The sequence below is a fragment of the Rattus norvegicus genome, chromosome 13 (assembly GCF_036323735.1).
Source record: "Rattus norvegicus strain BN/NHsdMcwi chromosome 13, GRCr8, whole genome shotgun sequence".
Taxonomy (NCBI): Eukaryota; Metazoa; Chordata; class Mammalia; order Rodentia; family Muridae; genus Rattus; species Rattus norvegicus.
In genome coordinates, this window is record NC_086031.1 from 68,500,956 (window position 1) to 68,526,669 (window position 25,714).

At 45.2% G+C, this 25,714-nt stretch overlaps 3 protein-coding genes across 10 annotated transcripts in view; 1 reads left to right on the plus strand and 2 right to left on the minus strand.

Moving 5' to 3' along the window:
- The window catches only part of Rgsl1 (regulator of G-protein signaling like 1), a 54,749-nt gene extending 35,398 nt beyond the window's left edge, over positions 1 to 19,351 (minus strand). For 2 of the 8 annotated variants that reach the window (XM_063272747.1, XM_063272746.1), the window contains exons 1-11: positions 19,238 to 19,351; positions 18,434 to 18,609; positions 16,050 to 16,132; positions 13,979 to 14,053; positions 12,325 to 12,454; positions 10,801 to 10,905; positions 9,710 to 9,871; positions 7,610 to 8,577; positions 3,147 to 3,209; positions 2,276 to 2,498; positions 1,097 to 1,204 (exon numbers count right to left, since the gene is read on the minus strand). In XM_063272747.1, coding sequence (XP_063128817.1) covers positions 1,097 to 1,204; positions 2,276 to 2,498; positions 3,147 to 3,209; positions 7,610 to 8,577; positions 9,710 to 9,871; positions 10,801 to 10,905; positions 12,325 to 12,454; positions 13,979 to 14,053; positions 16,050 to 16,132; positions 18,434 to 18,533 — 2,017 coding nt within the window. In that variant the 5' untranslated portion in view covers positions 18,534 to 18,609; positions 19,238 to 19,351. Of the gene's footprint in view, positions 1 to 1,096; positions 1,205 to 2,275; positions 2,499 to 3,146; positions 3,210 to 7,609; positions 8,578 to 9,709; positions 9,872 to 10,800; positions 10,906 to 12,324; positions 12,455 to 13,978; positions 14,054 to 16,049; positions 16,133 to 16,630; positions 16,789 to 18,433; positions 18,686 to 19,237 lie in introns of those variants that run through there. The other 6 variants (XM_063272745.1, XM_063272744.1, XM_039091355.2 and 3 more) reach the window with 5 other exon arrangements.
- The window catches only part of Glul (glutamate-ammonia ligase), a 66,055-nt gene continuing 58,885 nt past the window's right edge, over positions 18,545 to 25,714 (plus strand). Inside the window, exon 1 of the mRNA NM_001393804.1 lies at positions 18,545 to 18,572. The gene's annotated coding sequence lies outside the window, so the exon portion shown is untranslated. The remainder of the gene's footprint in view (positions 18,573 to 25,714) is intronic.
- On the minus strand, positions 23,185 to 24,192 carry Rgsl2h (regulator of G-protein signaling like 2 homolog (mouse)). The gene is given in 1 exon segment (NM_198790.1): positions 23,185 to 24,192. A coding segment is annotated over 1 exon segment (783 nt). The 5' UTR covers positions 24,167 to 24,192; the 3' UTR covers positions 23,185 to 23,383.

Consider the following 25,714-nt stretch of genomic DNA (forward strand, 5'->3'; position numbering starts at 1 on the left):
TGGTGGTGAAGACAGATTACTCTTATGACAGGGCTATTTAAAAAAATTTGAATTTAAGACAATAGGAGTGAGGTTTTTCATTATCAGAGAGGGAAGGATAAATGTGGAAAAGGAGACAACTAGAATAAGCCCAGCATTCGGGGATGTTAGGGTAAAGGGACAATGTTCCTGCCACTCTTTGGTACTCTTTGGCCCAATGCTAGGATACATCGTCAGGTGAAGGAAGCAGCAATAAACAGCGAACTCATGACAATGTAGGTCTCACACACATCAGGGATGAGAGTTACTCTGCCCTGTGTGGTAGAATCCCCAGACCAGCTGAGTGGGAGGGGTCCCAGCATGGGGAGCAGTGGGAGGGAAGATGACTTCCTCTCCGTATACACTGCAGTGGTGCGATTTCCTTCCTAGAATAAGCTCTCCAAGGTGCCAACCCGATCTCCAGAGATGCTACTGCAAGATGTGATGGACTCTCTGTAAGAAGCAATCGGGCGTGGTGGGGGCGCTTGCGTCCTCCCTTTAGGACTAAGGCACTTAGTGCCAACAGTGTAGACTACTGGTATCTCACTGCTCCCTCTGGTGCCTGAACCAAGGTAAACTGGATGACCCAGTGGACAGTTGTATCTATACCCCCTGCCCCAGAGGCAAACACGTTTCATCTGGGTCAAGATGACAGTACAAAAGCCCAGGTACCCTCCCTTTAGAGGGACAACTCTAAAAGGCTATTGTAACTTCTGAGTTTCCACTGGAGTCTGGAGAGTTCTGAGAAAGCCTGGATGCTTTCCTCACTCAAAGAATCCATCCTAACATTCTTCCACAAATCCCCGACTCCGAAAGGAAACGACAACAAAAATCTTTGGCTCCAGGAAACTTGGCAGAAGATGAAGCCACATTATTTAAAATGTCTATTAGATAATAAAGAAGAAATGAATTATCTTAATTGTTGTCATCTTCAATAATTTAAACTTGCCTTTTGTTTGCATTAATATTATCTCTTTGCAAACAAGGTAGGACTTCTCTTTTGGCTTAGGCCTCTGCAGTCTGGGAATTCTTAGATTTAGAAAGCACACTTGCTTTACCTCCAACCTTAAATACTTGCCTGTCGGAGGCACCCTTTCACAGTATATTTTGTAGTCTTCACTCATTTTTTCTATGGCCAATTTTGGATTCTTAAAGGAGAGATCCTTAAAGGACATTTTACTTGTATCTGGGAAGGAAAAACAGAGACAGAGTTGAGCTGTCCATTCTAAGTTCAAATATCCAGGACTTACCTTGAAGACATTTCCTTTGAAATATTATTAGAACCAAAGATGTTTAAAAGAACACACATTTTCTAAGTTAAATGAGAACCAAGGAAACATAGACTCCCTTCCACTCTGGACTGAGATAGGTTTCCCCTTCTCTGCTAGGACAGGGATATGGTGTTGAAGGAACTCTTGTTAATTCAATATTAAGAAGTAACTTACTCGTCTGAATGGTTTTTGATCCTTTTGAAACAATTGTCTCTTGAAATGAGGAGATGAGAGTGAATATCAAATATTGTGCTATTGCTTTAATTTTTTTTTTACATATGTGGCAAATAAAATTAGGATCTTCTTTGTTTTGGGCTTTTTGTGAATTAGTTTCAGAACTAGAAGCTCGTAGACCAGGGTGATGTAGGATGACAAGACCAATGTGATTTAATGGCTCATAGTTTCCTGCCAATGAACGCTAAAGATACAAGTGAGGAGGAGGGAGGTGGGAGGAGGGAGGTGGGAGGAGGAGGAGGAGGAGGAGGAGGAGGAGGAGGAGGAGGAGGAAGAGGAAAAGGAAGAGGAGGAGGAGGAGGAGAAGGAGGAGGTGATAAGGCTCTTGAGACAGGGTTTCTCTGTGTATCCCTGGCTGTCCTGGAACTTGCTTCAGGCTGGCCTCAAACTCAGACATGTGCCTGCTCTGCCCCCTGAGTGCTGGGATTGAAGGTGTGCGCCACTATCATTTGGCTAGAATAAGGCTTTATTAAGGATTATTAAAAGAAAATAAAGCATTGAAAAATAGTGCGTGGAACTTCTAAAAGAGGGTCCTCAAGCATGGAGGGGTGGTGTTGGACGGTAAAACCATGCCAGGAAGCTTGGTAAGGTAGAGCAGGTTAAGACCCGGAGACTCGGTGGGCACACACCTGAAACTTAGACGACTCCCCACTCCCTGCCAGATAAAACTTATTTGATAAAATAAGTTTTGTATTTTCCAGTTCCCTAAAGGTCACGATTTAAAGGAAGAAAGAAAAAGTGACTGCCCTTACCTTGTAAGAACACTGGAGTCGTCAGTTCTACCTGGAGAGACCCACCCTGGCGCAGGTTCTCGGTAGCCACTTTCTGCCACTGAATAGAATCGATTTCCTGTATGTTAGCCAAGGCCTGGCTTAACAGCAGAGACTCCTGAAGCCGCTTATAAAGAAGGACATGTTCTTCTTTGTTTATGGCTTCTCTTTTATACCACCGGGCTTTGATGAACCGTGTTTGAGTCTGCGGGGGAGTTGGGGGTAGAAGGGAGAGACAATAACAGTTGCAGGAGTCAGCTGGAAGCAAGAGATCTGTGGTAACTCAGTCCTCCACGTATCCTGGTTACATAGACCTCTCCTGATAGTCTTTAGAGCTATCACTCACCATGTCTGCCCCCAAACCAACTAACTCTCAGAATGCTACATGCATATAACTCCCTTAGACTTAGATATGTATTGAGTTTTTTTTTCCTTGAGAGCTTTATATATTTTTAAAAGACATTTTATTTCTCTCCCTCCTGTGTGTGTGTGTGTGTGTGTGTGTGTGTGTGTGTGTGTGTGTGTGTGTGTGTGTGTGTGGGTGTGTGTGTGCGCGCGCAGAGGCCAGAAGAAGGCGTCAGAAACTTTGAAATTTTGAAGCTGGAGTTACACACAGTTACGGGCTATCCAAAGTGAGTTTGTGGAGCTTGCGCCCTCTGGACTTGCAGCAAGCGCTCTAAACCTCTAAGCCAATCCTCCAACCCTTCAGGTTTATATTTTTGACAGCACCAGGGATCGTGTCCAGCTCCAGCTGTCTCCAGGAAGAAGTCTTAATTTCATTTACTCTAAGCCTCCAAAGCGGACGTATTTCCCCTTCCCTCCTGAATCCTCCACAACCCAAAGTCCCTCCTACTGTGAAAACGAGAAACCAGTAGTCCTCTTCCATCAGGAATTCATCATACCGGGAGCTGAGCATCTGAAATCCAAGCACAGAGGAAGCATTGTGAGCCGGACCCTCAGCTGGCTGCTTCCTTCTGCCTGTGGCCACCCCACACAGTAGGGCGGGCTGCAGAGGCTTCTCACAGTGGGAGATCTAGTGAGGGGGCAAACATCAATCGCAACATCCAGTGGGCAGTCTTTCATTTTTGTAAAATATATCACCTTTCATAGCCTCTGTGTAAGCCTCAGAAAATGGTAATGCATACATGTTGAAAGGGCACAGTAACTCAGAGCCCCTGTGCCTTCCCAAAGCTGTGTCTTTGGTTCTCAAAATGGCTTTAAAAACCAAGCAACTCTGCTCTCACACCTCGCATTAGAGGCCTTTCTCTCCCGATTTTAAATGCTGCTCCACACATTAGGGCAAGTCAAACATAAGCTGAATTTATTTACCCACATTCTTTGGACTTGACAAATATTTTCTACCGTGCCTCCCATGTGCCAGGCATTGTGTAAATTGCTGGCCCCAGACTTGTTCCAAGGAGCTCAGCTCCCAGTGGGGTGAGCAGCAGTTGCTACATGTGGTTTACAGACATGAAGGCAGAGTTCTCTGGGAAGAGAGGAAGGAAACTGTTGCGTCTGATTGAGTCAAGAAAACCCAAGAAGAGATCCTGAAGACAAGAAAATGTAAACTCAAGTTTGTGCCTTCCGGGATAAGTAGGAGTTTGCCGGAGGAAAGTCCAGGAGGGGGCATTCCAGGCAGTAGAGGGTGCTTAGGCAAAGGCTTGGAGGGAGAGAAAGGGGTTGTTTGAGGATGATGGGTAATCTCTGAAGTATTTCTATTCTGAAGAAGACCCAGGGAGATGGAGGACTGGCAAGAAAAGAAGCAGAGACAATGGGTTAGCAGTCTCTACGAGGGGGTCCAATGACTGGCTCAGCAATGTGGGCATTATTTTATAGTGAGGCGCCAAAGGTGTTTTGTGAAAAACTGTCTTGTGAACTCTGTAAGGAACTGTGGTGGTTTGAATACGTTTGGCCCAGGGAGGGGCACTACGAGGAGATGTTGCCTTGTTGTGTCACTGTAGGGGTGGTGCTTGAAAAGCCTTCCTCCTAGCTGTCTGAGTGGTAGTTTTCTCCTGGCTGCAGTCAGATCAAGATATAAAACTCTCAGGTCCTCCAGCACCATGCCTGCCTAGATGCTGCCATACTCCTGCCTTGATGACTGGACCTCTGAACCTGTAACCCAGCACCAATTAAATGTTGTTCTTTATAAGAGTTGCCTGGGTCATGGTGTCTCTTCACGGCAGTAAAACCCTAAGACAAGGAGGATGGGGAAATGGCTCCGTGGTTACAGTGCTTTGCTGCTGCAATCAAGAGTACCAGCATCTGCATCTCAAAGGCCCACACAAATGCTAGTTGTGTGTGGCAGGCGACCTGTAATTTCAGCCTTGGAATATGAAGACAGGGGGCACACTGAAGCAGCTGGCTGTGAAGGGTAGTTCTGTCTGTGAGCTCTGGGCCCGGTCAAAGAATAAGTTCTGGGAGTAGAATCCTTTGGGTTAACTAAGTGAATGACACTCCTGAAAGCAAGCAGGCAGCATGGTACACTTGTTCTCTTTAGCTCTTGACTGTAGATGTCAGGCTTTAAGTCCCTACCTTGACGTTCCTGAAATAATGAATTGCAACCTAAAACTGTAAGCCAAATAAACATTGCCCTGCCATGCTGTCATCTGTCTGGGTACTTTACTACAGCAACAGAAATGTCCTGGTTTGAATACACTTGACCCAGGAAGTCACACTGTTTGGAGGTGTGGCCTTGTTGGAGTAGGTGTGTCACAGTGGGTGTGGGCTTTAACACCCTCATTCTAGCTGCCCGGAAGCCAGTCTTCCATTAGCATCCTTCAGATGAAAATGTTGAACTCTCAGCTCTGTCTGCACCATGTCTGCCTGGGTGCCACCATGTTCCTACCTTGGTGGTAATGGACTGAACCCCTGAACCTTCAAGCCAGCCTCAGTTAAATATTGTCCTTATAAGAGTTGCTTTGGTCATGGTGTCTGTTCACAGCAATAAAACCCTAACTAAGACAGATGTTGGTACCAGGGACTGGGGTATTGCTGTGATAGGCCTGACCATGCTTTTGGTTGGAATAATGTGGATTTGGAAAGCATTGGAATGCTTTAAATGGGGCTTAGTGGGCCATCCTGGTAGGAATATGAACGACTTTGTTACTGAGAGTAATTTAAACTGTGCAGACCTGGCCCAAGAGGTTTCAAGGGAGAAGAATTTCAGTATGTGGTGTAGAGACTGTTTGTGGTGAAGAATGTGGCAACATTTGGCCGTTGTCTAAAGAATCTACCTGAGACTAAGGTAAGGAGATTGATATTAATTACATTGACAAAGGAAGTCTCAGAAGAGCCTGGCAGAGACTTTGTTCTCTGGTTAAGTCTCATGGAGAGTGTTTTGAACAAGCATAACAAACCTAGGAAAAATAGAAAATATATGGTTCAAATATTAAAGGGGCACCAGAAAGTAAAATGGAACCAAATCCCATGTTCTAGGAGACAACAGATTAAGGGATTTTGGGGGCAAGATCCTACCCAGCTAAATTTAAATCCAGGTGTGCTGTTATATACCTTTAATCCCAGGAGACAGAGCCATGCCAGATCTCTGAGTTCAAGGTCAATCTACAGACAAGTTCCAGGACAGCCAAGCTTAGGCAGTGAGGGAGTTGGAAAGCAGAAAGCTGGTAACAGAATAAGGGAGGAATGTTCCAGCCCCAGCAAGCAGCAGAACCCGGCAGCTTCGACCTTGTGGCTCTGGCTTTAGAGTGAAAAACAGACTGGGACAGTTGATGTCATTGGCTAGACTAAGAAATTAGCAGTGATTAAGAAGAGACCAGCTTCACTGAAGTAAAATCTTCTGGGAAGTGTCTTCTGAGAGCACACAGAAGCTGTGTTCCAGAGATAGCCAAGGTTGTACCTCGTGCTGCAGCTGGACTTGGTAATGTGTAAGAGTCACCCAGGTGGTACAGTTCTGAAGGCATGAAAGGGTCATGAAGAGCAGCTGAGGCTTGGCACTGAGAGAGGCCATGGGAGCCCATTGGTGAAGGTGCAGTGGCCCAGAACTGAAGGGGTCATGCGAAGGATTTGAGGCTTGGCATCATGGAGAGGAGACTATGAGAGGCTATTGGTGAAGCTAAGTTGCAATGGAAGATCCCAGCGTTTTGGAGATGCCAGTGCCATGGGGTGATGCCAAGAACATTAGCAGCAGTGGAGTGGATCAACCTGAGCTTAGAGAGCTACAGAGGGCAGAGCTGGATAAGCGAAGCCAGCTCTTTGAAGGAGCCCAGAAGATCATGTGTGGATCCCAGACATTGAAACAAGAAGGTGTAACATTGAAGCTGTCTTGGAGAGCCCAACATGTTCAAGATGCCAGAATGATAAGATATCTCCTGAGGAAAGCTGCTAACAGGAAGTGGAAGTTTGTTGCAGTCAAAAAAGATGAAAAAGGAGTGGAGATCTGAAGACTGTTTGACATCAGACATGGAGATGCAGAGTTTGGAGTTTCTCCAGCCGGTTTCCTGTCTTCCTTTGGAAATTGCAATTAAGTGATGGATAGAGTTCAGGAAAGACTTTGAACTTTGGACTATGGGACTTTGGAAGTTGGACTAAGTGTGCTTTTTTTTTTATTATGCTATGTTTAGGTATGGTCCCCACAGACTCATGTGCTTGAACAAGCCTATGGGGGCCAGGGAGTGGAATGTCCTGGTTTGAAAATGCTTGGCCCAGGGAGTGGCATTATCTGGAGGTGTGGCCTTGTTGGAGTAGCTGTGTCACTGTGAGCATGGGCTTTAAGACCCTCTTCCTAGCTGCCTGGAAGCCAGTCTTCCATTAGCAGCCTTCAGATGAAGATGTAGAACTCTCAGCTCTGCCTGCACCATGCCTGCCTACATACTGGCATGTTCCTGCCTTGGTGGTAATGGATTGAACCTCTAAACCTGTAAGCCAGCCCCTATTAAATGTTGTCCTTATAATGTTGCCTTGGTCATGTGGTGTCTGTTCATAGCAGTAAAACCCTAACTAAGTTGAGAAATTAACTTAGCATGAGAGGACTCTGCTTCCCGATGTCTAGTGCAGAGATCTTAAGACTTGCTCCAGTAAGATACTCGGAGTTCTGTGGTTTGGGGAGGCTGCGCATTGGGAGCGATATGGAATGGGAGGCGGACATTGACCACACATCTACTCACTCTTCCTTGGAGTTTGACTGTTTCAAGAAATCACAAAGGATTTTACCTGAGATTAACCAGGTCCTCAGCGTACGAAGGTTTGTGTGGATAATTCTACCTTTATCCAAGTGAGTACAGATAACAAGATGTCGTTTTTGATGGGCCCTGACCTAGTCTGCCAGATGCTAACTCATGTCTTTGAGCCACCACCTACCTTGCAGATCTCCCTCTGGGCTTTGGGGATCCAGGGGTTCACCTCCCCAGATGGCAGAAGCTTCTTTAGGCCCTGAAGGGTCTGAGGTTTGAGTGGTAAGGGCGGCCCGATCTGTTCATTCAGGTAGAGTTCACAGATCCGGTTACCCAGCACGTGACGGAAGAGTGCATTCCCGTTCTGTCTGTTAGTCATCAGAACACTGACGAAGTGCTGTAGGTCCTGCCAAAGGTCCAGGAGTTGGACCTCCGCCTTCAAATTCATCTTCTTCAGGTGGTATCGGAAGGGACTCCCCGCACAGGCGTCAGCACACAGGGCCCAGTGAGTGTACCCAAAGGAGAGGCTTCGCTTGAGAGACTTCTTGACTACCAGTGGGGCAGCATGGTTAATCATGGGAGTGGACGTTCTCAGGTGGTTAGAGAACGTTGTCTCAAGGAGGCCCTCCATGTGGAGTTGGATTTTGGATTTCTTCTTCACAATGGGTTTCTTGGCATTCTGCAAATCTTTGCACAGGGGATGGACTACGGTCTCCTTTGAACTATCTTCTCCCAAAGAAGGCTTTTGTAAAACTACCCTTTCCGGAAGACTCATTTCTTCTGGGGCCTTCGTGGGAACTTCTGGTTTGGGGTCTGTTTCCAGAGGCCAAAAGATAGGATTATTCAAATGCCACATCTTTTTCTTGGCCTTCTTGCTTGAGTACTTCTTTTGGGAGCGGTGGGACTTCTTGATGCTCATATTTAGAGGGAGCCCCCCTGCATGCGTGCAGCAAACACTGCACAGGCGGGTCTCGTATTCCTGCAGCAGGCCGTGGCACGCTTCCTCGTTGGCCATTGTCATCTTGGCGTGGGTGTAAAAGTTGGGGAGCCAGTAGCTCTGGATTTTGAACAGGGCCACTTTCTGCATGTGGCTTAGGATCTCCCTTCTGGTGGTAGACTGGTTGGGATGCCAGATGGACAGGTTCAGGAGGGACTCTGAAAGAACAGAGAGAGATAAGTGGCAAGAACATAGTAGTGAGGGCCGTGATGGCGAGAGGGGATTTGGAGAGTTTTGGAATGTCTCTGTGTAGAGCACGTTGCTAGTTTTGGGTGCAATCCGGGGGATAGGAACAGGTAGAACACAGTGGCAGGCCTTTGATGTCTACTTAGTACACAGCACCTGCCTTCCCTCATTACTGTTTCCTTCCCTATAGAGACAACACATTTTGTGGGATTTCTTGAGCACATTTTAAGAACGTATTGTAAACAAAAGCAAAACTACAAGAAAATGTGATTAAAAACTAGGTTATATGCAAGTGAATGGGGCTCACGGTTCTAAACAATTACCAAAGCATCTGTAATGGATAATTCCAAGGAGTCGAACCCTTCAAATAATAGCCAACCATTTGCTAGCCTCGGATTTAAAGTCGTCAGTTTTTTAAAGGGTCTCATATAACCCGGGCTACTTTTACTATGTAGCCAAGATGCCTTTAAAGTCCTAAACCTCATGACTCTACCTCCCAAGTGCTGAGATTACAGGCACATGCACCCACACCCAGGTAATAGCTCAAACAGTGTATCTTCTGGAACGAGGTGCCTCCTCACTTTTCAATCACACTAACAAGAAGGAACCTGACGGTATGGAGAAAGAATTACAGTCTCCGACGGGAGAACAAACAGTAACCATTTTAAGCTCTGTAAACCACAAATGATTTCTGTTGAATTCTTTCAAAATTAAAAACATTCTTTTCTTGCCAAGGTCACAGGTACGGCCTTGGGCTCATCGGTTGTTTGCTCTAGAGAGTATCTCATTTACATAAAAACGAAGCTATGTAGACTCAGAAGGTACAGTAATTTCCCAGCTCTCTTGTCCCATTCTCTCCTTCCAGTCAACCGGCACTGGCCAGCGGTACCTCGGGAAAACATAAACACCATCCTCCTAAACATGGCTGGTGCCCTTCGACCTTTCTCTGTTTTATAGTTATGATTTCCACTTGCATCCCAGACATCGTGCTGCTGGAATAGGTTACAGCATGGAAAGCAGAAGATGGGGGTTACCAGCGACCGGATGGAGTTATTGGTTCCATCCCTCAAGAACTCTATCTCACACACGCTCTACAGTTCTTACTGATGTCCATGTTGCAGAGAGTCACCACCCTGGAGCCTTCCTGCAGGTGAGTGGCCTTGAGCACGAGCAGGAGGGAGAGGTAGTAGTCTTTCAAATACTCGTCCGTCTCATCTATGCTCAGAATCTTCTCAGCGAGGACCCAGAAATCCAGCAATTCTTCGCCTATAGGTCAGACAGGAGAGATCGAGAGCTGTATGCTAGTCTCACCCCTTTGGTGGATGACATCTTGGTGCAGCTGCTCCTGTCAAGGCATGCTCTGCTGCACCAAACATCATTGCTAGCCAATTTCCAGTTAAGACTGCATCTCCAGCATCTCCAGAGAGTCCTCAGTGTGTGAGGATGAGAAGCATAGGGCAAGGCACTTAATGGAAAAGGGACCTTTATGTCTCTCTTTGCTTTTGCTTTAAAAAACAAAGTGACTTTAGGGAAAATGATGACAGTACAAATCATGGGATATTGTGTGTTGTCAAAAAAAAAAGAAAGTCGGGGGAGAACTGGGGAAAAGAATATTTCCTAGATCATGAGTTCTGACCAGCCTGCAGATGGGCTATAGCCCAACGGTGCCAGAGACCCATTTAATAACTCTGCCTACCCAAACAGTAAACTGGAAGGGGTAGCCTGTCTAATTCTCCTCTACTGCTCTCCAACAGACCCTGGGCTCTATCCTTAAAACTGGATGAAACCCAATGTGCTGGACTGGAGTGTCATCCAGCTGCTAGCCTCCCAGCACCCTGACACCACGGGAACCAACGCAACAGGAAGTAGTGCTTCCCTCTCACCAGAGGCTCTGTGTCGGCCTCCTACCTCAGAGGAAGCTTTAAGAACCAGGAACTTACGGTGTGCACCATCTGTCGAGCACAGTGACTGACACTTAGAGACACTTAGCAAATGCTGTCACATGAGTGAATGAAAGGGACTGGGAATTTTGCTGCAACTAATCTTATGGATCCTAGTTTCCCAGGCTTCTACCCGAACTGCACCATTAAATATAGCCTGCATTTTCCATCGACACACATAACTGCTATCTGGGGTTCAGGTACCCTTAAAATATTGAGAGCTTTCAGATCTGGGGAACAATCTCAGAAACCCACCTGCACTGCCCTTGAGGTAAGAGCAGAACCGCCACATCCCTCTGACTCCAGCGATACATTTTTCCAGAAGCCACTGGTCTGCCATTTTCCATCTCATCATCTTGGCTGCGAGGAAAAGTCCACAAGAGAGGGAGTGTAAATTCTTACTCTTGTTTTTCTCTTAGCCTTGAACACAACCAGAGCCCCATTCACTCAAGGCAAGTCAGCTAGATGAATGGAGGTCCTGACTCATGTTTTTCAAACTAGTCACTGGACAATCTGGTAACATATGTCAGGGGCATGTACAGGGGCTACATGTATGCATATAATCCACAGCTCAAAAATACCCTCTTCCCTACATGTCCTTAATATCCATTTGAATCTCTCTCCTACTTCTATCCTACCCCCACGGTGTCTGTCTGTCTCTTAGTGTGTGTGTGTGTGTGTGTGTGTGTGTGTGTGTGTCTGTGTGTATGTCTCTCTCTCTCTGTGTGTGTGTGTGTGTGTGTGTGTGTGTGTGTGTGTGTGTAATGTAATTGAAATGGTAGTTGTGTATAGCAGGGTACTTGGTACAATATTTAGCCCCACAGATGCCCCTGAATGTCGCTTTCTTTGGCTAGTGAGTCAAAAGTTTCCAATTCGACCCCAAATAAAAGTTTTGTTCTTTCATTCAATAAGCATTGATTACATGGCTACTAAATGCCAGTCCCTATTCCAGATGCTTAGAATATCAAACAAAAGTTCCTGCCCCCAAGGAGTTTATATGTCCATGAGAGGGATGCACAATAAATATATATGATGAGTACATTATTTAGTAAGAACAAAGGTAGTAAGTACAGCTAAAATATGGTAGAGCAAAGCAAAGCATACTGGGGATTCTAGGTGAGTGGGATGGACAGGATTCCAGGGACCATTAAAATAGCCCTCACCGGAGATGAGATTTCCATGAGAAGGTCAGGGGAGAGACCTGTGGCTATCTTGGGGATGGCACTCCAGGCTGAGGAACAGCTAATGCACGACAGTGCAGTAGGAAGATGTCCACATGCTTGACAGCTGCTGGCAGTCAGTGAGGCTGGGGTGGACCAAGTGACCAAGGACTTAGAGAAGAGATGAGGTCCAAGATGAAAAGCCACTAAGGGTACAGGGGTACTGGAACGGTACAGAGACAGGAACTACTGGTGTGTAGCATGAGTTGTTGTGTGTAGGAAGGGGTTGGAGAAGACAGGCATTGAGCAGATGTGTGCCTGTTCTGAATTACACAAACCCTTCTTCCATCTATAATTGATTATTGACAGGGTTGGTATTGTGCAGGTCTAGAGGAAGTAGCCAAGGCTGCTGTGTCCATAATAGTAATAGTTGTGCCATACCTAAAAGTGACATATCACAACCCGTCCCTCTATCCTCCAGTTTTTGTGGGTATATGTAGGCCAGTGATGCAACAGCTGTTGGGCTGTATCTGTATCATACCATAAAACCAATAAGCATTGAATCATTATGCAGCGTGGCTTCCCAGAGTTCTCCACACACTCTCACACCAGTGCTCACCTCCTTCTGGGGACTTAACGAAGCTGATGAGCTCCTGACAGAGGATGTAATAGAAACACAAGTTTGTTTTGCAGAAGAAAGGTAACCGGTATTTTTCCAACCAGGTCAATAATCCTTTGTACTTGGTAATCTAGAGTTCAAACAAAATAACAGAAAGATAAATGGAACTGAACCCTTAAGAAATGCAGCACAGGAAGGGTCATCAAATCATGCTCTATTTGCATATCTGGCTGGATTAGTGCTGACTAAAAGTTGTGCCTAAGGGGAGTGGAGCTTTGAGCTGAGGTTCTCAAAGATGAAAGTTGTTCAGTTTGAAATAAAATTCTCTCTCTCTCTCTCTCTCTCTCTCTCTCTCTCTCTCCCTAAATTAAACACCAATGTGTTCCCAGAAAGTTTTCCTTATTCTTAAGTGAATTTGTTTAAGAAAACAGCTGTGTTTTTTACAAAGAAGAAAAAGAGGAGGAAAAAAGAGAAGTAAATAAAGAAGAGGAGGAGGAGGAGGAAGAAGAAGAAGAGGCAGCAGCAGTAGGAGCAAAACTCTTGCTTGTGATGGCAGGTCCAATTCTACTAGCTTGTTTCTTTGTCCAAATCATTTCTCAGAAGTCCCCAACCCATGTCAACTGCACATGTAAGAACTACACAAAGAAGCCCCATGTGATACTTCATAGCTCTAACGTCAGCTCATAGCAGGAGAATCCAGGGTTCTAGCCTAGCCTGAGCTCCATAGCAAGTTCCTCTTTCAACGACAACAAATACATTTAGAAAAAACATACCCATACCACCATTTAGAGGAAGGGGAGATCCTGAGAGATAATCCACCAAAGAAAGAAAAAAAGTGAAGTTTCGAGCTATAGTAGAGAAGCCAAACTTAGTAATTGAAGTAAGATGATGATGTATTTTTTTTATATATATAAATCTTGGGGTGAGTATATATGTCTTTTGTTTGAGAATGTAAACCACTAAGGCAGATAGTGAAACCACGGAATGCCAAGAGTTATTAATTATTTCAACAGGATGGCCTCTCTTAGGTCTCTAAAACCCAGAAACAAACTCTTGCTGTGAACAAGGCCCAGTGTGATCTCTCCAGTAACGCATACCACTAACAGAGCACAGAAAGCCACTGGCATATCTAATGTCTACGTAATGAGAAAAGAACAAAAAAAAAAAAAAGAATAACTTATAAGAAAAGGGAAAAGAAGCAAGGTGTGAAATGTAAGGGAAAGCCATGCTTTGAGAAGAGAGGCCCCTGCCCTCTGTCTGTATCTGTAGTGCAGATCTGATCTTAGCCATGGCCCCAGTTTCCCACCTCATACTATTGCCAACTAAGTCTTAGATTCTTTCTTGCTTAGGTGTGTGATCTCTGACTTCTCAGCAGAGTCCAAGCATCTACTACACAACAACTGTAATAGGCCTGAGAGGTTTCCTAACTACTCGTAAGAATATAAAGGGAGAATTCAGCAGCAATTTCTTATCCTGGCTGGGTAAACCTGTGGACTGTCTTCCTGCCTCAACACTACCTCTCCACTCACCTGTCTCTCACCTTCTTCTAGGACCATCCTCCAGTCATCTTCTTCCTCTCCATCTCTAAATTCTTCAGATAATAACCCCCAACCCCTTCTTCTGCCCTGAGCCCTTTGCCATTTAAGAATCTTACCAAGTCATAAGGTATTTCTGGCCACAAGCTCCATTGGGATAACTCAACATTGTAAAATGGTGTTTGACCAAAGACCTGTGAAGAAGAATGTGGTAATTTGAATAAGAATATCCTCCAGGAGCCCCATCCCAATCCGTGCATCTCCTAAACACTCCCACATGTAAGGCTCAGAGAACACCGTGGAAGAGAGGTCGGAAAGACTGTAAGACCAGAGGATCAGAGACTTCTCTGGGAGACTGTGTCTACTCGTAACATCAGAAGTCATATTTATAAAATCTCACCAACATGACTGCCTAAATGTGAGCTGAATAAAGGAAGACAATAATGGCGAGCCAAACTGGACAGGGAAAAGTTCACAGGGCTTCAACCCACACAGAGAACGGTGGGCACCTGAGTAACACTGGGGACAAGCACAACGTGGTCCAGTGCCAAATGGTCAACCCTGAAAATATACATGCAAGTAACATTAGAGCCCAACAGGTTATAGTTGGGAATATATGTGATATTACAAATACACATATGCAATGACAATTAGTAAAAAAAAAAAAAAAGAGGCCAACAATTAGTAAAAATAAGAGGCCATGAGTTTGAAGGAGGGTATGCAGAGGCATATGGAGTGGGGAAAGGGAAGGGAGAAATGTAATTAAAATACAATATCAAAAACAAAGGTGATACCCTGCACAGACTCAGGTGTTTGAATGCTTGATCTCCAGTTGGTGGCACTGTTTGGGTAGGTTTAGATGGGGTGGCCTTGTTGAAGGAAGTCATTGGATGTAGGCTTTGAGGTTTCAGAGTCACCTCTCTCCCTTGTACTCTCATCTCTCTTCCTCCCTGCCTCCCTGTCTCCCTCCCTCCCTCACCCCTGTCTGTTCTGTGTTTGTGGTTCTCCCACCTCTGTCTCTGTCTCTGTCTCTGTCTCTGTCTCTGTCTCTGTCTCTGTCTCTGTCTCTGTCTCCCTCTCTTTCTGTCTCTGTCTTTCTCTGCCTTTTCTGTCTCTTCTGTCTTTCTCTGTCTCTCTCTGTGCAGCCCCACCCCTCCGTGTTGGTGGTTTAAGATGTGAGCCTTCAGCTCCCGCCCCAGCCATCATGCTGCCACCTGCTCTGCTCTGCTGCGTCTGCTCCACCATCATGAACTTGTATCCCTTTGGAAGCACAAGCCAAAATAAACCTTTTCTTTCTCAAGTTGCCTCCATCACGGTGTTTTATCACAGCAATAGAAAAGCAACTAGTCCAGAGAGCAGAAGAAGCCTTCATGCATATAGCAGAGTTCTTCTGCAGCCACGGGGAAAGAGATGCTCCCTGACTTTACAATTTCAAGTGGTATTTTGCACTTTAACTGCTTGCCATGAACGAGAACATCAAGATGATTTAATCCCAAGATTTACTTTTCATTTGGATATATACCCTGTGTAGTCTGAGGAGCCATCTTGCTTGTGTGTAAATGCTAAGAACCCTGACAGTTAATGCATTTGCTAATGCATTGCAATATTTACCTTCTCATGGAGAAAATGATGGTCTAAACCCGTTTCTAATTAGAAATAGCTTTTTTTATCTCCTGTACCCCTGGCTGGAAAATCTCCTTTTCACTCCACTGTTTCTAGAACATTTACTGTGAACTAATTATCATGTCTTAAATTAGTTCCTGAGACCCAAGACAATGGCAGAAGCACGGTATCTGGACAGGACATGAAGATTTCGCATTTATGATTTGATTGGGAAGTTCCTGGAGACTTGAGAGTTGGTTCTGGTTCCTGTTTGTTTGCTCAAATCAAATTTCAGGGCAGTCCAAGTGGCTCAGTAGGTGAAGTCAGTATCCACTAACCTCATGTTCTGAATGTGGTCCTTGGGTCTTATAGAGTGGACGGGGAGAACTGACTTCTTACAAGTTTTATTTTGACCTCCACATATGCACTATGCCCCTCCCACATATGCACTATGTCCTTCCCACCCACAAAATAAATGTAATAAAGAAATTTAAAGACAGGAAACACTTTCAATTTGAGAAGGAAATGAACAAAACAGACACTTAGGCATGCAAATGGGACATTTGGATTCAGGCTAAGAATGCTTACCGGGAGAGAAAGAAATGTGTTGAAAAAATCAGCAAATGTTTCATCCTCCAAAAGAATGATAAGGTTTGTAGAACAGATGATTTCTACGTATGGAGAAAAGAAAACAAAACAGCCGATCATGGGGCTGTATCTGGTGGAGAGAACGAAGCTGATGGGTGGCAGACGTGCCGCGCTAAGTCTCAGCACAGTGGCCTTTAGATCTGACCCCTGTGTCCCTCCTCCAGGGCCCTCTTTTCCAGTCTCTCTCTTATAGAATCCTAGCCGTAGGAAACTCACCACCTTACACAACAGCCTGCTCTATTTATGAAGAGATGCAAACCAAGAGGGTTTTTTGTGGTTTTGTTTTTGTTTTGTTTTAACGTGCACTGCCTTTATCTTGTTTGTGGGCATTCGCCCTGTATGCTATTAACAGGATTCCGCTTAGGCCAGACAGGACTCTAGCCTTTCAGAACCCCTTCCACACCCCCAGCCTTCTGCTTCACTCCATCTCCCTTGCTGGCCTCTTTCTACCCACTTCCTCGCTCTCTGGCTAGAGTTGCTCCACAAATGCTTCCCCGGGTGGTGCGGGGGAGAACGGCTACCTGTGTTGCAAGCATGTAACATTAGTGTATCCTGAGTCAGGGTTGTCCTGGTGGGGGAGCAAGGTCTCACTGTTACCTCCACCGTCCTAAATCTGTTGCCTTGCAGAAAACAAGGGAAGGAATTTATGTGTATTCCAGTAGACTTGGCCGGTCTGAGCCCAGCGTTTCAGCTTTCTTGGATACTGACTTGGGCTTGTGAGTCATTTGTTCCTCAGCTCAATTGTGATGATTGTTCTGCTCAAATGAATCACAGGATATGACTGCTAAATATGGGCTGGTGAGATGACTCAGTGGCCGTTAAGGCCCTCGACACCAAGCCTGATCACCTGAGTCAGTGGAAGGAGAGAACTCACTCCTGCTCATTGTCTCTGACCAACACGTGTGTCACACACAGAACAAATGAAAATTGTAAAATAACAAAATACATGTTAAGTGTCATACTACAGGTCTAGCATGAGGCTAGGTGATATGATCCCTTTAAGGCTATTCCAGTTCACCGTCTAAGCTATGATTGATTGATTGATTGATTGATTGACTTTTGAAGCAAGCTTTTTGATCTGGCCTAGAATTTACTATGTAGCCTAAATAATAATAATCAGCCAGCTAGTAGTGATTCACGCCTTTAATCCCAGCAGTTAGGGGGCAGAGGCAGGCAAATCTCTGAATTCAAGGCCAGTCTTGTCTACAAAGTGAATTGCAGGACAGCCAAGGCTACACAGAGAAACCCTGGTTCAAAAACAAACAAACCCAATAATAATGATAATGATAATGATGATGATAATAATAACAACAACAATAAAAATAAAACTCACAATAATTCTCCTGCCTCAGCTTCTCATGTACTCAGATTATGGGTTTGAGCCATCATGCCAGGACTCATCTATGCCCTTTAGACATCAAGGTTTCATGAATATCAAACTGATCGTTTCATCAATGGCCCAACTGTTTTCTGTCACACCCGAGGTTTATAACGACAGAGAGCCAAAGCATAATCTAAGTAACCCAGACTATGCCCTGGTCTCAGAATAATTAGGCATCTGATGAGGAAAATTAATGTCACTGAGTGCAATTTTGAAAACATAAGGAAAGGGAGAGCCTACGACATAGCTCAGCTGGGACAGCCTTGCCTGATACTCATGAAGTCCTGGGTTCAATTCCCCAGCTCTGCATAAATCAGGCATGATGGTGTATGCTTGTAATCTCAACTCCTAGGGAATGGAGGCAGGAGAAGCAGAAGTTCAAGGCTACCCTCATCTGTATACCAAGTTTGAGCTCAGCCAAGACCATACAAGATTCTATACATACATACATACATACATACATACATACATTCATACATACATACATATACACACATACATATGTAAATAAATAAATAGCACAATTTGAAAACAAAATAGCCAGGCATGGTGGTACATGCCTTTAATCCCAGCACTCTGGAGACAAAGGCAGAGGCAGGCATCTTAGAGGAGGATCTAAGTCTGAGACCAGCCTGAGCTACAGAGTGAGTTTCAGGACAGCTAGGGCTATGTAGAAAAACCTTATCTTTAAAAAAACAAACAAATAAAGCACACTGAGCAATGGCCTCTGACATTTTCCCTCATGATTGATACTAGGCAATGTTTGTCTTTGAATAACAGAAACAGAAACCCAATTAAATATGTCTTCTATCTCCAGGAATGACATCAAAGTCACAGGAGCTGTCACTGAGCGGCCTCTCTGCCGCTGTTAAGGAGGAGGGCGGGCCGTTAGCTGTATGCATTGCTGTATCGAGCTTGGATTCGAACGTTATCAGACACTCACCCGCGTTGCTCATGTTGCCATGCTCCTCCTGACACGGATTGGTTAGGAACAGAATGTGAGCACACAGTGAGGTGGCCGCAGGGTTCCATCCGGATTCCATTCCATCCGCCTCCTCTCTGGTGCAGACCTGAATGTGACGGTAAGCCTCTCTTCCTCCATCGCTGGGAGGGATCCCCCTGAACAAACCAGACCCATCCTATACTCACGTACGCATTGGAAAGGTCTTCCCACGTCTGTCTAAGGTCTCCTCCAGTCACCCGAGTAGTCACAGGACTGAACTTGGCCTGCACCCTTCATAAAACCTTCCTCCCGCCTATGCAGTCCACATAGAGCAGTGGCTGTCAGCCTTCCTAATGCTGTGGCCCTTACAGTACAGTTCCTCACGTTGTGGTGACCCCCGGCCATAAAACCAATTTTTGTTGCTAGTCTATAACTGTAAATTTGCTACTGTTATGAATCATAACACAAACATCCTATATGCAGGATATCTGATATGCGACCCTTATGAAAGGGTCATCCGACTTCCCAAAGGAGTTGTGACCCACGGGTCAAGAACCTCTGACTTAAAGCATCAAGTTTCTGATATCTTGAATCCCCATCTCTGAAAGTTCATCAGGCACTTAGTTTTCATCATCAATTCTTTGTTTCTCTGTCCTTTAAAATTATTTTTTTCTAACACTGATAAGGATTTTCTGTTCTGATAAGGATTTAAGATGAAAGACTGTAAGGCCTTTCTTTATACATCAACGACTTAACCAAGAATGTCTCCCAAACTCCTGAGAACAGAATAGTTCATTATCACACCTAAGAGATGTGGCGTTGTTGGGACTTGGAGACCAGCCTGGTCTACAGCTCCAGGATAGCTAAGGCTACGTAGTAAGATCCTGTCTATACTCCAGAGGAGGGACATCTGGCTTCCACATATCCCCGGGGACACAGGAAGACATATACGACTTTTTAAAAAAAAAATTGAAAATATAAATTACTGTTTCTAGAAATTTTGGGGGATTCCACTGAATACCACAGGTTACCAAGGAAACTGGGATTCCCCTCTCAGGGTTCTTAGTCTCATTAGTAAAAGAATTTAACAACAGACACAGAAGGAAAATCAGAGACACTTTTGTTAATGTTTGAAAAAAAGTCGCAGTTCAGGCAAGTGAGAAATCTAAGCGACTGCCTGGAGGAGGGGGATGGAGAAGAGGAGCGGAGAAACCACAGCTTTCGGAGTCAGGCAGGGAAGTTCAGCAAACAGCTACACAGCAAGTGGGAGGTACCTCCAGAGAGAGAATGGAAAACACAGAAACGCCAAAGAAAGCAGTCTTGGGCTAAAAGAGGAAATGAACGATTCCCTCTGGCATCCCTAGCATGATAGATTTTCTTTTCCCTAAAAAACTCAGTTATTTTTCACACAAGTTATAACGGATTATCAGAGACTAAAGGACCAAGGGGTTACACGCACACGCATGCCCATAGGCACGCACGCGCAGGCGTGCGCACGCACACACGCACCCCTCTAAGAGTACATTAGTTGGATTCTGTGCTTATTTTGTGTTCACACATCTGTCATGAAACAGATCAACGCCACGTTTCTGGATGTTTTCACATTTGCTAACATGTTTGTCCTAGCTTCCTCCCGTCTCTTCCCTTTTTAAAAATCAATACCAACAAGGTATTCAATACCAACAAGGGAGCGTGTGTCTTTCCAGCTCCCGTGAAGATGGCGCCCTCTTGTGGAAGATGAAAAACACTACGCCGTTCTCTCGAAACCTGTAATTTAGTTTTGCCTTCAACCTTGATTAGGATTCTCCAGTGCTCTTAGCGACCATGAAGAGATGAGTGCAGAAAGAGCCTTGTCAGTATTGGAGAGATGGCTCAATGGTTAAGAGCACTTAGTGTTCTTCCAAATGACTCAAGTTCAGTCCCCAGCACCTACATCAGATAGCTCACAACTCCAGGGGCTCTGATGCCTCTGGTCTCCTCAGGCTCCTGCACTCACATGTAGACACACACACACACACACACACACACACACACACACACACACACACACACACACACTTAGACAAAATTAAAAATAATAAAAAATAAAATTTAAAAGAAAGAAAGAGGGCTGGAGAGATGGCTCGGTGGTTAAGAGTTCATTTCCCAGCAACCACATGGTGGCTCACAACCATCTGTAATGAGATCCGATGCCCTCTTCTGGTGTATAAAGGACAGTGTGGTCATATATATTAAATAAATAAATCTTAAAAAAAAAAAACAAGAAAGAAAGAAAGATCCCTGTTATTTAAATAGCAAGCCTACCTATTTATCTCACTACTCTATCAGATTGCAGCTAGAATTCTTTGTGGCTCTGACATTTATGACCTTACTTAGAAGTTATGTGATAAGAGATACACAATCAGTAATCTGCTACAAGAAATGGGGTCATCTGTATCTGAACTTCAAAGTGCCCAATGCTGGACAAGCCTTAGCACGAGCTGGTTTTGGTGTCTCCCTGTTTAATTAAAGATATCATCTTAGAACAGCTCTGAGACATGAGTAAGCACGGAGTTCAGTTCATGAGATATTAGAGGGTGTGTGTGTGTGTGTGTGTGTGGTGTTGTATGTGATTTTTTTGTATAGTGCTAGAGTTTGAGGCCTTGCATATGCTGGGCAAGTCCTCTACCACTGAGCTACACTGTCAGCAGTTCCCTCCCTCTTTAAATAGCTCACTGTACAGTTCACGTTGTTTGTGTTGTTGCTGCTTTGGGCCTGGGTCTCATGTAGCCTGGGTTGCCCTTGATCTCCTGATTCTCTTGAGCTCACTTTCCCAAGTGCGAGGATTACAGGTGTGGACCACCTTGCTGTGTGGTCCAGGCTGCCCTCAACTATGGAATCATTTTGCTTCTGCCTCCCAAGTGTTGGAACTACAAGGATGTACCACCATGTCCCACTCCAAAATATGTTCTTCATAAAAAAAGAGTGGGGTTGGGGATTTAGCTCAGCGGTAGAGCGCTTGCCTAGCAAGCACAAGGCCCTGGGTTCGGTCCCCAGCTCCGAAAAAAAGAAAAAAAAAACAACAACAAAAAAACAAAACAAAAAAAAGAGTGATATTGGAGTGGGGCAGAAGTAAGAGCTGTGCTACACCAACAGGAAAATGTGTGGAAGAAAAGTGGGTTCTGAACCATGGGTTCCCAATCTCAAGACACCCCCAAAAAAACCCTCAGAGACTGAATCAAAACCTGAAAAGACATCCATGGTGTGGAGGAGAAACGGGGGCTGGGATTGTGATGATTAGGAAAAGGCAGAACCCTCGTGGGGTATTCTAGTGCCCCAGTGGACCCAGCACTAGTTAGAAGCATGGAAATGAGTGTAAGGGAGCCAGAGGCAGCCCTTCCTTCCGTATCAAGGCCCCTCTCCTCCATTCGAGAGGAACATTTTGGCTTAATGATCCTACTGATGCAGGACAAGCCACTGTGGATTGTTGGCCACGAGCTAGAGATCTGAGCACATGCAACGATGTGGTTGCAGGCACAAAGTGGTTCTGGAAATCACTTTCCTCTTAGCCAGGGCTCAGACTTCTCACAAGCTCCTCCCACCCACCCCAAAACCAGAGGAGTGAGGGTTCCTGACCACCAGATAATTTACTCCTGACGCACCTTGCCTTCTAAACAAGAAAGTTAGCAAGATGGATCAGAAGCAGAGGAAATATCTAGTTCCCCTAGAAACTAAATCAATCAATCAATCAATCAATCAATCAATAATCAACAGAATGACCCTTTGAAAGCCTTACTCCAAGCCTACTTTGTCTAACTGGATAATTTACTCTCCATCTGGAGTGAGGAATGTTCTTCCTACCAAGGCTCTCTGGTGCTTTAGCTCAACTGGAATTTCACTCCCTGGGCACCCCGCTATAGCATTATGGAATATAGGTAGCGCTATAGCATTATGGAATACAGGTAGCACTTAGTGATGTTGGCCCTTTGAGTAACATTTCCCGACAGAATCATTGTGAGACAGAAAAAGCAAGCCGTTAGACTTTATTATCCATGGGAAACAGAGAGGGCTGGGTCTGGTCAAGTCTAGTATTTAGAAACTTACTGAGATCAGTCCAGACAATGGGCTGAGAGGCTGAGGAGGAAAACACGACCATACTTGGGGAGACTGTGACTTTCTGCCACGTGTAGGGACTCTGCATTCTACTAGACCCTGTAGAGGAAGGCACTGTTCACAAGGGTCTGATTTTCACTCAGACAAATCACAAAGTGATCTGAGGAACAAACCAGAAACAGTCCTGAATTTCACATAGCCAAGAAAACGGTCTGGATTTGGAATAAGCATCACGGAAGTCAAGGACAAGAAAGGACGAGGGAATGGTTATTATGATGGCTGGATTCTGACGTGCTAAATGTGGTTTCTGGCTAATATTCTATACAATAACGTAAAGGATGGTTATCAAAAGTTCCAAAGGCAGGATTTACTAAATTCGTTATGTCCTCATGTTGGTGGTGAAGGGTCCAGGGGGGAAGGGTGCAAAGAGGTACAAGTCAAGCAGGTGCTATGGTTGGAGGTGGGGATTGGAAAGGCTTGCGGGGTCGGGGGCGTACTAAGAGAAGGAAGGTCGGGGTTGGGGATTTAGCTCAGCGGTAGAGCACTTGCCTAGCGAGAGCAAGGCCCTGGGTTCGGTCCCCAGCTCCAAAAAAGAAGAAAAAAAAAAGAGAGAGAGAGAAGGAAGGTCATAGCTGTGTAATCTCATTTCACGCATCTTTCTTCTGCACCCTTCAGTAAATTAGATGAAAAGAAGCCAGAGGGGAGAGAAGATAAGCCCATCCCCTCACAGTCTGCTCTCTCAAGATGGGGCACCTCTGAAAGATGTCTGATCCTCCTGACAGCTCCCCTCTTAGGGCTTGGCACCCATATGTCTTTGGAGTGTTCAGGCAATCAGAAACCACTTGGGCATGTCCAGGTTCAGACATCAGCACCTAGGTAATGATGCCACAAAAAGGAGAAACCGTAGGCCAAGATCACCAGGAAGGCACCAGAGGCCACGTGCCAGCAGAAGAAAGTGGTGGCAAATGCTACATCGTTCTTGTCATCGTCCATCCATTTGTAGCCAGAGATTGGTTTGTACAGCATGAAGCCTATCTGTATCAGCCAGGAGCCGGTGACAATGTACAGAAAGGCCTTCAGCACCCAGATCAGCAGCACATTGGGAGCCCATAGCTCTACAGTCCCCACGAGGGTCAGCAGGAACATGGCCTGGATGAGCAGCATGTGAGTCTGCAGTTCCACTCCTTCTGTATCCTGCATATGAGACACCATCAGGGGCAAAAACAGATACATGCTCAATGCTTGGGCGCCTTGCTCCAGAACGGCACACCTCTTGGGCAGCAGGTTCTGGCTGACCACATCTGCACACCCACTCAGAAAGAAGGACACGTAGAGAGTGAGATGCTGCCACTGTTTGCGGTACATGAAGTTTCTCAGGTGATGCTTCTTGGTGATGAGTACCAACTGCCAGTGAATGCTGTTCAACTCTTGGGCTACTAAGACGCAAGAACTCAGTATCTTCAGAAAGCCGATGTAGTACATTTGCTGTAACCTTGCCCATCTTCCTTTGCTCCAAGGACGGCTTGGTGGATATTGGACAGGAGAGTTGCATATCAGAGCCCTAGAGAGAAGCACTGCATGATAAAGTCCATAGAGGAATAAGGACAGGCCAGGAAACAGATGACCCTCAAACCCTCCCATGGATCCCAAGGGAGATGTGATCAAAGGCAGAAACAAAAGCAAATGGTCATTCATCCAGGGCTTCTAGAGCATGGCGGGAGCCTCCTAAAGCTTGCTTATAACTCCTACCCATCCCACTGCACCCACCTGCAGAAGGGAAATGGCTCTGGAGGAAACCCAAACTTAGGGTGGGGTGGGTGTCGTGGTTTCCGTTCTGGTCTTCTGCTATGGTTCATTGATAACCAGCTCCCCATTGGCAAACAATGAAATCAGTGTGTCTCCAGCACAATGCGTGGCTATCAGCTGTCCTCACATCCTTGGGCCCCTGTCTTTCTGCCCATCTGTTCTTGGTCCTCACTTTCTTCCTGTCTTGGTCCACTGAGGTAAAATACCATGAATAGTACCAATTACTAGACCGTGTGGCTCATAAACAGAAAATATTTAATTCTAGAGTTGGCTGTTCAAGATGAAGATGCTAGAAGATTCAGTATCTGGGGAGCTGCACTTTCCCACAAACAGCACTTTCTCCCGGTGCTCGCACATCTTCTAAGCAGCAAGCCTGCTCTCTGGGGCCTCTTTAATGGGGGTACCTATACCACTTATAAAGGTTTTGCTCTTATGACCTGATTACTTCCCTGGAGGCCAGCATGGTTTACAGAGTGAGTTCCAGGACAGCCAGAGCTAGATAGAGAAACGCTATTGAGAGAGAGAGAGAGAGAGAGAGAGAGAGAGAGAGAGAGAGAGAGAGAGAGAGAAGAAAGTGTGTACTTTCTTTGGTAATCATTTCTGTTATGATTATTGATATTGATGATATGCTGTATTGATCTTCATGTCAATTCTCTTGTTGGATTGCCATTGTTCTAATTTTCAATGATACAATATAATCATACCATCTTCAAATCACCTCACTTCCTAATACTATCATCTTGTATTAACACATGGAATTTTTAAAAAAAATGTCTTATTAGCACAGATTAATTATAAATAGTAGCAGGTTTCATTATAGCAGAGACATTATAACAGGCACATAAGATTTCAATCATGTTAATTTCTTCTGGCCTCCTCGCACTTGAGTTAATCTCCCTCTTCCCAGCAAGTCTCATCTCTCCTTTCACGTGTTTTTGTGTATGTGATCTAATGAGTAACATTGGGGTTGTTTATAAGCACACGAGAATTTCTCCACAGAAGCATGGGCACCAGACAGTGGCTATAATACAGAAGAAAAGGTCTCTTCCTCACCAGCCACCTGTAACCCCTCATAAATTTTCAGGGAGGGGTGGGACCTCGTGAGTCCCACCATCTGTCTCTTCTGGGACAGGTAGTTGACAGGCTCACCTTGCAACACATGAATTTTAAGGGATACAAACTTCTGACCGTGACATCCCTAAACCCATAGAATGTAAAGAACTCAGAGAACGTGTACATTACAGTCTATGCTCCTGGAGATTCCTTATTGAGGCCTGGGGCTGTTGCTCAGTGGACACAATGCTTCCTCACATGCATGAAACCCTTTAAGGTAGCAACTTAGTGTGAATTTGCTGTGAAATATCTTCTCTTGTAAAGTAAACA